Raw genomic sequence first — 13,015 nt, forward strand, 5'->3', positions numbered from 1 at the left:
TTTTTACATCTAGATTTTATAGAAAACATGAAATCTTCGGATGGATGCCTACAAAATCTGTGGAATCCAACAGAATTTTACTGATCGAGATGTGTTAAACTGTGGCTAGGGAAAATGGGAGCACCGCATATGGGGTGGAACACATATGACCATGAGGAAAATGCCTTTAGAATTAGTGAAAAAGCAGTTCATCTCGAGAGCACCCTCAAGCAATAATCAAATAACTCAATATTTTGCTTTTGCTTTTTTTTTTCTCAATCTAAACACTTTTTTTCAAATAAGATGGTTATATAATGGGAAATGCTGAAAATTTAAGAAACTAGTCCAAGATGAATTTTAATATTATACAAATAAATTATAGCATATCCATTTTGATCAGCACTATAGGTTCAAACTCCTATCACTTTCCATCTTATTTTCTGGTGTTTTTATATGTTACATATTATTATTTCCTTACATTAATGTACTCTCATAAAATTGTGGTCATATGCATGGAGTATACGAATCAACTTGGCAGTGCTCCTATGGGATCATAGGGGATTTATAGAATGAAAACTTAAAAGGCAGGATGATTGTCTGTTAAGCCTTGGATCAAGATTTAAACAAGTTTTTTTTTTAACAAGTTTTGAATAAAAGAGCTACTCACATAAAAGTTAGCTGGTGTGTTTGTGTAACACTGTCCTAGGTCCTATGGAGGGCATCATAAGTACCAGACTTAGTCTAGGGTCCGTTCCTTCATTTTATGTGGAACTGGGAGTTGCTTCCTGTTTGATTCTATGTCCTCACCTTGAAAATGAGAATAACTGCATCTACAAAGCTACAATGTGTATTAGGTGATGTATGTGAAAGAGCATGGGAAGTTGAAAAGTGGAGTATATGATTATATATTCTATAAAGAGGAATATCAAGAGCTTATGATAAAGGCAGTCAATTGCTAGATGTCATGAGGATTAGATAGTAAAGCTTTTAGGAGTTCAGATATCAAAATCAACTCCATTAGAAGTGATTAAAGAAGTCTTAAGCTAGTCCATGGTTCTATCTTAAAGGGAGAAAAAAGGTAATTGTTGTGATTTTATCTTACATTTTGAACAATTCCTAAAATGTGAATCTTTCTTCTCAAGTTCCAACGGTTATCCGACGAGTTGTTTCACAGCCCCAAAATGGGACTGAAATGTTCTGGTCTGTTTATGCACCTTAGGTGCCCAACAGCACAGAAAAGGAATTTTTTTTTGCCTTCTTGAGACATCTAATAAGCATAAGATGTCTCAGCCATAACATTTATAATACTAATTTTCATAAAGCTTCTTGGTTTAAAATACTTTGGAAGCCAATGTTCTTTCATCTAGCTTCCTCTACAATTTTGTATCATCATATAAATTCAAGGATGACAAAAATACAGGGAAAGACTAAAGTTTGATGACTCCTCTGTAAGCCGCATGTATTACTTTATAGCCATAGCTTATAAATCTATTCATATTGGGGCTTAACTTTTTTAATGTATTAAAATTTTAATTATATAATTTTTAAATATTTTATTTATTTGAGAGAGAGAGAGAGAGAGAGTGAGCACCAGTGGAGGGAGGGACGGAGAGGGAAAAGCAGACTCCCTCACTGAGCAGGGAGCCCCACACAGGGCTCAGTCCCAGGACCCTGAGTTCATGACCTGAGATGACTGCAGATGCTTAACCAACTGAGCTTTCCAGGTGTCCCAACTTTTGAATTATATTTCTGAAAACAACTTCACAATATCACATTAGCTACAATTAAGATTAATCTGGCTTTTTGAAATAAAATCATAACCTTTTCAAGTAGTTCAAAGTTATAGATAATATATGTATTTGTTAATGTAATTTAGGCCTCATTAACTATTGATCAATTGTTAGATTTATTTCTGTTTTTCTCTTGTTACATCTAGTTCTCCTAGGCTAGCATGAGAAACCACTATTAATAGCTTGATGTGATCCCATTTAAAAGTGTATATATGCATATATATTATGCATATGTATGCATATATATTCATTATATTTTTAATAGACAGCCCACAGTTCAATTTTATTCAGAGCAAAGGGAAAAAAAAAAGCTTTTGATCTAGAAGAAACTCAGCCACAGGTTTGAAATCTACGCTCAAGAATTCTTAGTCCCAAACGGGGATATCACCTATTTGCTTGTCTCTGTTCTCATCATCATGCTCAGAATGAGGGTCAGTCAGTCATCTTTATGGTAGATGCACCATCAAATGACCTCTAAATATTGCTGAATATTGGATAGGGAAACTAGGTCGTCCTTTACCTTCTCATTCATCCCCAAATCTTCCAACATGGCCTTGATACTTTGCAATTTAGTTATATGGTAGTTCTACAATTTAGTCATACACTTTGGAGGTATCTGCTATTTAGAAAAATCTTTTTGAATCATAGCATGAGTGTTGATTTACAACTTGTGTTTGTCACCTTATGTATTGACCTTATTTTCTCGTGTCCTCAGATCCACATCATTTTTAAAACAGCTTCATTAAAATCTATTGTACAGAGTTCTTTCTAGTGTCCAAACTTTTTGTCTTTAAATGTAGCAACAAAATTTGTAGAACTTTATCCATTCATTATATTATTTTAAAGATTTGTGATTTGAAAGTGTTAACACTTAGGTACTTCCTTTCCACAATATTAGTTAAAATTATTTTAGTTGTTTATGAATAAATTACTTTCCTGGTCATTTTTTCTTTTCTTTTCTTTTCTTTTTTTTTTTTTGATGGTATTTAAGTGGGCTTATTTTTTTTTTCATATACCTGGAACATGATACAAATTTTGTAAAAGATATTTATGTATTTATTTATTTATTTATTTGAGAGAAAGAGTGTGTGTGTGTATGTGTGTGTGTGTGTGTGTGTGTGTGTGTGTGTGTGGAGAGCCAGAGGAGAGAGAATATCAAGCAGACTTCACTGATCATGGAACCTAAGGGAGAGCTCAGTCTCAGGACAATGAAATAATGACGTGAGCCAAACTCAAGAGCCGACTACTCAACTGACTGAGCCACCCAGGAGCCCCATGATACAAACTTTAATGAATCATCTGAGGCCCAGAAGTTACAAAGCATATTCAAATATGACTATAATATTATATTTTCAATCTATTTACATAATTTTCATATATACTGTATATAATACAGCTCAAATAATAGTACTTTAACCTAGAATAATTTCTAGAAACCAGTTTTCCTGAATTCCTGATTTTAATATATTGAGATGTTATGAATAAGGGAATTGTTTGAAGTTATGCTGAGAAGAGGCACATTCCTGATTTTTCTATAGAGCCAGGCTAACTTTCTGAGATTCTAGTGAATAGCATATGTTAAATTCCTAGAAAATACTGGTACAACATATATCTTTTTACTGAAAATTGGTAGTTAATAATAAGTTCAGCAGAATCTCAGACCAGTCTAATTTGTTGATATTTTTTTCTTTGTAGTTCAGGGAAATTATTTTCTAGCATCTGTCATATAAACAATTTCTCAAACATCCTGGAATGATATAATAGTCAATAGGAGTGTTTGGCATAAATTACTATAAACAGCAGCCTAAGGACAAGCTTAACAGTGAGCATATTAAATCAGCCAGTCATAAGACTAATAAAATAGAAATTAAAAAGGCACAGATAATGCTGAGAAGAATTTAAAGATAATGCTTCAGGTCTTACTCTGTATAATTAAGTGCTAACAGTGCTGTACCACTTTGAATTATTACTAATAAAGTGATTTTTTTTCACAGTGGCTCCACAGGTAGTGAGAGTTTTCAGTGCACCTATTTCCATAATTTTTAAAACAAAATAAATCTTTTTTGAAACGACAGAACAAAAAATAGTACTAATCACTTTTGTGACAATACACAATTACTCAAACTAACTCGTACTGAGAGAGGGAAAGGGGGACCATACTGATGGACCTTGCCTCACACAAGTGCATGTGGATGGGTACAGGGCATTTGTCATTATTGCAAAAACTAATTTTAATCTTTAGTTTGATTCAGTGTTGCTTTTAGTATGATGCTGACACCAGCTGTGTTGAAAGGGCCCTGGAGGGATGTTCAGAGCAGCACACACCTGCGGCTCTTCCTCAGTTCGGGAGGCTCCAGGGCAGCCAATATTGCTTCTTCAAATACCATATTTAGGCCTCGCTGTGTAAGCAGAACACTCCACATACTTGATGGCCTTCAGGTGACGAGCCAGCTTTTCAGCAGTCTCTAGAGTGGTAGGCTTCTGTGTGGCAAGTTTCTCAATCATAGAGGGGTCATCTCGGAGATCAATTTGGGTCCCAACAAGCAAGAAGGGAGTCCTTGGATGGTGGTGAGTTATCTCAGGCACCCACTTCTCCTTCACATCTTCAAAGGAGGACAGAGACACCATTGAAAAACACTAGAAATACATCCGTTTGTGGATCACTTAGTGGTCGTAATCTGTCATAATCCTCTTGCCCCGCAGTATCCAAAAGTCCAGGAGTGTGTGGCTCTCTGCCAAGTAACTGTGACTGTCTAGTTGTCAAAAACAGTCGGCACATATTCAGATGGCAATTTGCCGTAGGATGTCAGGAGAGCTGTTTTAGCAGCCGCACCTCCGCCCCCAGTGACACACTTAATTGTCTGCCTTGAGAAACAGTTGTGTATTCACTTTAAATATTTCAAATTCAATGATGACCTCAGCTTCTCCACCAGAACGTTCTATTTCCACAGTTTTTCACTTGGTGTTTCAAGCTAACTACCAGCATCACGTTGGCATGGGAGAAAGAAGTAGAGTGAGCAAGCTTTGTGTTACCTGATATTAGTATTTCTTTGGGAAAGACTCTTCAAATTCAAAGCTAAGGGCTTTTTGAAATATAGAAGAACCTTAACTTTGGGGAAAAACCGGAAAAAAAATGGTTCTATCTCACCAATTACTTATGGTGGGATAATCAGAAAGAGGAACACCTCTCCCCTTTTTAACAAGAAAGGCAGAGAAGTGAGAAACCTGAAAAATTGTACGTTAAGGAAGGAAAATCTTTAGGACCAGAGTACCCAAAATATTTTTTTCAAATTATTTTTAAAAGAAACAGATTGAATACTTTTATAAGTAGTAAATATAACAAAATGAATTAGGTAAGTAATAGATAGATGTCTTTTTAGCACTGTTTTGGAAACTTTTTTTTTTTTCTTAGAAATTTGTTTTTTAAAACCTACTCACAGGCAGCCCAGGTGGCTCAGCGGTTTAGCATCGCCTTCAGCCCAGGGCCTGATCCTGGAGACCCGGGATCGAGTCTGCATCGGGCTCCCTGCATGGAGCCTGCTTCTCCCTCTGCCTGTGTCTCTGCAACCCCCCTTCTGTCTCTCATGAATAAATAAATAAATAAAATCTTTATAAAATAAAAAAAATAAAGCCTACTCACTTTCCCTACAGAACCATAAATGTATCCCAAATTAAGGCCTTTAAAGTGAATCAGTTGAACCATTTTAAGTTCCTTATTGCTACTATAACAAATTACCATAAATTTATTGTCTCAGGAACAGATATTAATTATCTTATAGTCTGGGTGTCAGAAGTCAAAATGAGTCCTACAAGTAGAAGACAAAGGTGTCAGAAGGGCTAGTTCCTTCTGGGGGCTCTGGCAAGAATTCATTCCTTCCCTCTTCTAGTTTCTCCTGGTTGCCTGCATATTTTGTCTCACAGCCTTCTCCTCTGTAGACAAGTCACCTCCTGCCTCCTTCTTATTACACTTGTGGTTATATCGGGCCCACCTGGATAATAATAATTTTGAGATGGATAACCTTTCCATCTCAAAATCCTTAGCTTAATCAAAAGTGCACAACCTCTTTTACCAGAGAGGAATATTCACAGGGTCTGGGGATTAGACATGAATATATTTCTGAGCCATTATTCATCTTATCACAGCTGTCACATGGCTTAGTATACCAGAGTTGTTATTTCCAGGTATAGGAAAAAGACAGAACTTAGAAAGAAAACAAAGCATCAGTTCTGCCATAAGTATGACACGCATATTTAAAACTCATAACCACATTTCAACCACATGGGGCAAGCAGGTAACAATATATATTAACCATTGAACTCTGATTCAGGGAAACATCAAGAGAAAAGCACATGAAGCAGATACTGCTAGGATATATTATGTTGTATAAAGCACAGCGTGTTTAATCAACATTTCCAAAACAAGATGTAGATCAAAAATAGTTTTACGCAAGCTCTCAGGTTTCAAAAATGTCAATTCACATGATAAACATCACATTGACAAAACTTCATACGTAAAATCATGGTATTGATCACAGCATATCCCTCTCTCTGGCATCTACAGAATGAAGCACTCCTATCTGTTCTTGCTTTGCAACTAAACCCATCAGTTCATTAGCAAAGGAAAAGGGAAAATCAGTCTTAAAAGTCTGTCCTGATTTGCACCTTCTGGTGTATATCATTTACTCATTATGTTATTGTTCTTTGTTTACATTTCGTGATGCCATTGACTATATTTTCCCTAACGCACACACTCACATACACACATACACAAGCACACACATCTCTCTGAGAAGGAGCACAGGGAAGAAAAGAAAGGAAAATAATTTTTAAAAAGAGAATGAAAAGCGCTTAAAAAAAGGACATGAAGAAGGAAGAGAGGAAGGAAGGAAAAGGGAAGGAAAGGGGATAGGAAGAAGAGAGAGAAAAAAAAAGAGAAGAAAGAGTATAATAGATGAGCAAAAGTGAAGACTTAATTCTGTTAATGCTAAACTTTAAGAACCAGGCCTAGGTTGAAGTTACAAGAAGAAAACAATGACTCTATGGAAGAATATTTTAGCAATTAGAGATTTTCCAAAGGAAATAGGTGGCCTTATGAAGTAGTATACTCTTTACAGCAACCATTGAAGCAAGAAGTGGATAATCAGCTAACAAGGACACGTTGAGAGATTTTCTAGATTGCTGAAAAAAATGTATGGAATGACTTACAAGGTCTATCTTCGTCCTAAGATTCACTTTTAGGATTTTCAGTGTCACAAACATATGTGCGTAGGAGTGTGCTCTTGCTCTCCCTCTATCTCTCTTTTTCACCTAACCACATACACAATTGAATCTTAATTCGAAGCAATATAATTAACTAGAATAATTTACTGTTCTTTCAGATATTTCCATGCAAGCATTAGAAAATACCACTCATTGTAATGTGAATAAAATCTCCTTTGTTCACTAACTCCACTATGTACTTTTCTTCTTTTGCCACGTAGTTCTTGGTAAACTACTTGAGATTCAGAAAATGTAGTAATCAGAAAGGTTTGTATTAAAACCATTTTCAAAACTGTGGTAATCTATTCAATAATCATTTATTTTGAAGGTCAAAGCTAAGGTTTTGAAGGCTTAAGAAAGGAGGTATATCAGAAATACAATTCTACTGAAAACTATACTGAATACACAATTCTGTACTCAGGAAACATTGCTTGAGCCTTCAAGTTTTTCAGTTAGTCTCTGATCTGTCAGAATCCAGAAGATATTATTTCCCTATTTCCTTCTCTGACTTTTTAGAATCAGAAGTAAAAATCAATAGTTGCCCTTGGTGTTCCAAAATTAGTTTTCCTCATGTGGAGGAATAAATGTGTTTTCCCCTTTAATTTTGTTGGTACTACTGTGTTGTCACAATATGTCAAATTCAGATGTTACATAAACTCGGGTTATTAAAAAAACAAATTTATTAAATATATTCAAAAATATTTATTAAATATATTCAAAACAAATTTTTGAGGTTTCATGTATTAAAGCCATATTTTAAAATAAAATTCCATATGATGCTAGCCTTCTCAGAAAATAGAAAATGCAGCATTTGGGGTGTATATTGACCTATAAATTGTTTCCCACATCCTGTGCTTTAACTCATTAACTGTTTAAAATGTGTGCCTAATGTATATTGTGCAGCTCCTTCCAAAAGCAATATATTAATACACAGTATGGCTCAGAAAATCCAAATTACATAAAGCACTTTTCTCTGTAAAATAATTGAACAAAATAAAAAATGTGTGCATAAAGTGTGAGAACTCAAACAGGATAATATTGGAAACTTCAACATTAGGGGGATGATCTGATAAAGTATAAACATAATTGAATATTTTATCCATTAAAGTAATAATTATGGAGACAACATAAAAATATGAAACAGGATTTTGAATATAAGGTTAAAAATATAATTATCTAAAATTATGTATATTTTATGACTATATAAAATATGGATATTTACATATGAAAGGGGTGTGCAAAAGTGAAAAAATTTTAGAGTTTATATAGTTCTTCCACCCTGAAGTCCATCTATAAGTGAAGACTCTATAACTAGATTAGTTAGAGAATGGTATAGTAAATAGTACTTCCCAGAGTAGTTAGGGAATAGATTTTCATTATTTCTATTTTATGGAAGTATAGGAAAGGACTCATAAAATCTAGGTGATGTACCTTTACTTTTAATTAACCAGTAGAGAATTGGAAATAGAAAAGATAGTACCTATGTATAAATCAATAGTCATTCTAATATGCTGCCGTAATTGAATTTATTATCAGTTTGCAAAGATTATACCATTTGACCTTGAGTGCTAAATAATTATGTGGCAAAATGTAGTATACTGGTAGTATTAGTACTTATGACATTGTACATTAAACTGAAAATTAACCATAAGATTGTATACATGAAAAAAAGATTTTCAAAATTTGTAATGAAAAAAAAATTTGTAATGAACTGATATATTTAAGTCAATTTCTAATTTGTATAATTGACCTTAAAGTTATAATTTTTCTATAAAGCTCATTTAATACATTATTATATTACAATTCAAAAACATTAATGCAATTTCCAACAGGAATAAATTTATTAATGGTAGCTTATTAGTAATGAATATGACTCAATGTAAATAGTAAATTATCTGAGCCTTCTTTCATACTCACCATGCTATCCATTTCTTTTTTTTTTATTTCTTTTTTTTTAATTTATTTTTTATTGGTGTTCAATTTACTAACATACAGAATAACCCTCAGTGCCCGTCACCCATTCACTCCCACCCCCCGCCCTCCTCCCCTTCCACCACCCCTAGTTCGTTTCCCAGAGTTAGCAGTCTTTACGTTCTGTCTCCCTTTCTGATATTTCCCACACATTTCTTCCCCCTTCCCTTATATTCCCTTTCACTATTATTTATATTCCCCAAATGAATGAGAACATATAATGTTTGTCCTTCTCCGACTGGCTTACTTCACTCAGCATAATACCCTCCAGTTCCATCCACGTTGAAGCAAATGGTGGGTATTTGTCATTTCTAATAGCTGAGTAATATTCCATTGTATACATAAACCACATCTTCTTTATCCATTCATCTTTCGATGGACACCGAGGCTCCTTCCACAGTTTGGCTATCGTGGCCATTGCTGCTAGAAACATCGGGGTGCAGGTGTCCCGGCGTTTCATTGCATTTGTATCTTTGGGGTAAATCCCCAACAGTGCAATTGCTGGGTCGTAGGGCAGGTCTATTTTTAACTGATTGAGGAACCTCCACACAGTTTTCCAGAGTGGCTGCACCAGTTCACATTCCCACCAACAATGTATGAGGGTTCCCTTTTCTCCACATCCTCTCCAACATTTGTTGTTTCCTGCCTTGTTAATTTTCCCCATTCTCACTGGTGTGAGGTGGTATCTCATTGTGGTTTTGATTTGTATTTCCCTGATGGCAAGTGATGCAGAGCATTTTCTCATGTGCATGTTGGCCATGTCTATGTCTTCCTCTGTAGAACACTTCTGAAAGAAATTGAGGAAGACACAAAGAGATGGAAAAAATATTCCATGCTCATGGATTGGCAGAATTAATATTGTGAAAATGTCAATGTTACCCAGGGCAATATACACATTTAATGCAATCCCTATCAAAATACCATGGACTTTCTTCAGAGAGTTAGAACAAATTATTTTAAGATTTGTGTGGAATCAGAAAAGACCCCGAATAGCCAGGGGAATTTTAAAAAAGAAAACCATATCTGGGGACATCACAATGCCAGATTTCAGGTTGTACTACAAAGCTGTGGTCATCAAGACAGTGTGGTACTGGCACAAAAACAGACACATAGATCAGTGGAACAGAATAGAGAATCCAGAAGTGGACCCTGAACTTTATGGGCAACTAATATTCGATAAAGGAGGAAAGACTATCCATTGGAAGAAAGACAGTCTCTTCAATAAATGGTGCTGGGAAAATTGGACATCCACATGCAGAAGAATGAAACTAGACCACTCTCTTTCACCATACACAAAGATAAACTTTGAATGGATGAAAGATCTAAATGTGAGACAAGATTCCATCAAAATCCTAGAGAAGAACACAGGCAACACCCTTTTTGAACTCGGCCATAGTAACTTCTTGCAAGATACATCCACGAAGGCAAAAGAAACAAAAGCAAAAATGAACTATTGGGACTTCATCAAGGTAAGAAGCTTTTGCACAGCAAAGGATACAGTCAACAAAACTCAAAGACAACCTACAGAATGGGAGAAGATATTTGCAAATGACATATCAGATAAAGGGCTAGTTTCCAAGATCTATAAAGAACTTCTTAAACTCAACACCAAAGAAACATGCTATCCATTTCTGTTTTAGGTTGTAGCACAAACTTCCATTTTTAGAAATATTTAGTAATTATCACTCATTATTTAGGATATATTGTAGTGCAACAATAATGCTTTCATTGAACAGCTAGAAAGAGTTCTAAATATAATTTCTAGAATAGTCATTTCCTTAGGAGAATCAGACTTGTCATTTTCAAAAGTTTAAGATACACTTTATCCTTAAAAAACAAAGGCAGCATTCAGAAAAAAAATATACTGGAGTCTTTCTTAGAAACTTAATCATAGAGAATCAGTTTTTCAAGTTCTATTCTCACTTCCAATTGGTTCATTTGAATAGATTTCTGGGAATTAGTTGGAAAGACACTATGAGTTTAGCATTACAGAGTTTTTATGTACCTTCCTTGGTCTGACATCTGTATTTCCATTTCCCATAGGAAAAACAAACTGACCTACTCCTCAATAACATAAAAATAATTATTCATTTGCTTTAACCTTCAACATAAACACATAGATTCAATTCTTTGAATGTTAATTTGCTTTTTAAGCTTTTAACCATTTATAGGGTTCCAAAGTAAATCTTCAAGGGAAGGCAGATTTGGAGACTTTTATCTTCTAACCTTATAGTTTCCATCCTATTGTCTCCCACCCCTGAGGGTATCCAGTGTTATCATTTTTTTATTATTCTTGGGTTTAGCCTTACATTGCTTTTTATACATTTTTCCCACCTTACTTTATATCCTGAAAAAAACTTCATTATAGTATTTATGGTCATAGTTCTCTGGTGGATGTAGAATAGTTTTTCAATCAGTCCCTTTTTGATGGACAGTTAAATTGTTCCCAATATTTACAAATAAACCTCAGTGAGTAGTCTTGTAAATATGTCACTTTATGTTTGTTCATTGTATCTTTGGGATAGATTCCAAAAAGCCCAAGTGTAAATGAACATATAATTTGCCTTAAATTGTTGAATTTCCCTTCATAAAAGTTGTACCATTTAATTCCCACTGACAATGTATTAAAGAGCTTTTCCCCATAGCCTAGTCAACAGAGATTGGTGTCAAATTTTTGGATTTTTGCCAATCTGTTTGGTAAGAAATGGAACCTCAGTATATTTCATTTATATTTCTCTTTTTATGAATGAATTTTAACTTCTATGTAAAAACATACTGTTTTTAAAAATTAGAATACTTTAAAATGACTATTTTATTAGAGGAAAGAATGTATGATATATACATGCAAGGGCAATTTCAGAAATTTAATGCAAGTTTAGGTTAGGAGGGATGCCTGAAAGGCTCAGCAATTGGGCTCTGCTTGATTGGGCATGATCCTGGAGTTCAGGAATGGAGTCCTGCTTTGGGCTCCCTAAGGGGAGCCTGCTTCTTCCTCTCCCTGTCTGTGTCTCTGCCTCTGTGTGTGTGTGTGTGTGTGTGTGTCTGTCATGAATAAATAAATAAATAACCTTTAAAAAATTAGGTTAGGATTGGGTTGTTAAAACAATGTTATAAAGGGGGGGGGGAGGACATGATTCTGAAAATAAACTTCAGAAATTAATTGTTACAATTTTATTCAACTGTCACAGAAATCATGCAGAAGAAATAATTCTCCTGTTGATATGCAATAATTTATAGTTAAGAAGTTTGTGACATAAACATTTATAAAGTACTAAGACTTTATAAAGTACCAAGTCTTGAGGAGAAAGAAAAGCCTATAAATGATCTTGTAATTGCAGAGTATTTTTCTATAGCAGACTTAAATTTGATAATATATATATATATGATCCAAGTGTATTATACTTCATGTCATAGCCTAAATCAAAGCCAGTTTATAGGGAAATGTCCTCCTCTAACAAAGACTATGATGAGGAGTTCTGGCTCTCATTCCTGGGCTATTTGAGTTTTCCTGTTCCCTAGTAATGTTTCTAAATATATTTTAATACTCTATTTGGATTAAATAGAGTAGATCCTAGGGCTTTCTTTTTAATCTGACATCAATAATTGCTGTCCTCTTCAACAAGAGTTCTGTTTTCCTTGGAAGACAAAATATTAAAGAAAGGATTATGGAGAATGATTCCTGCCAATTAATTCTTAGTTATTTTCTTTCCTTTCAGCACCTTCCCTGATAGGTGTGGTAAGGAAGGACTGGGCATCCCAAAATAGCATTGCCCTATCATGGCAAGCACCTGCTTTTTCCAATGGAGCCATTCTGGACTACGAGATCAAGTACTATGAGAAAGTAGGTCTTATTTGGAGCTTCCTAAAAAACTACATATACATATATGTGTATATATGTATATATTGAGCATGTTGTTATATTATTTTACTTTAAAATCTGTTCTTTGACCTAACCTCATACCTACTATGTCTTTGAAAACCCTCTAATTTACTATTATGCTTATACTTTCTTAATT

At 34.5% G+C, this 13,015-nt stretch overlaps 1 protein-coding gene and 1 pseudogene across 20 annotated transcripts in view; one reads left to right on the forward strand and one right to left on the reverse strand.

Annotated features, from left to right (window-relative positions):
• Positions 1 to 13,015, forward strand: part of EPHA6 (EPH receptor A6) — an 872,069-nt gene that overhangs the window by 544,265 nt on the left and 314,789 nt on the right. For all 20 annotated transcript variants that reach the window (XR_005383133.1, XM_038582514.1, XM_038582517.1 and 17 more), the window contains one exon: positions 12,716 to 12,840. Coding sequence is in view for 19 of the 20 variants with exons in the window: in XM_038582514.1 (XP_038438442.1) it covers positions 12,716 to 12,840 (125 nt within the window). In the remaining variant the exon portion in view is untranslated. The remainder of the gene's footprint in view (positions 1 to 12,715; positions 12,841 to 13,015) is intronic.
• Positions 4,079 to 7,028, reverse strand: LOC119877845 (annotated as a pseudogene).

The sequence above is a fragment of the Canis lupus genome, chromosome 33 (assembly GCF_011100685.1).
Source record: "Canis lupus familiaris isolate Mischka breed German Shepherd chromosome 33, alternate assembly UU_Cfam_GSD_1.0, whole genome shotgun sequence".
Classification (NCBI taxonomy): Eukaryota; Metazoa; Chordata; class Mammalia; order Carnivora; family Canidae; genus Canis; species Canis lupus.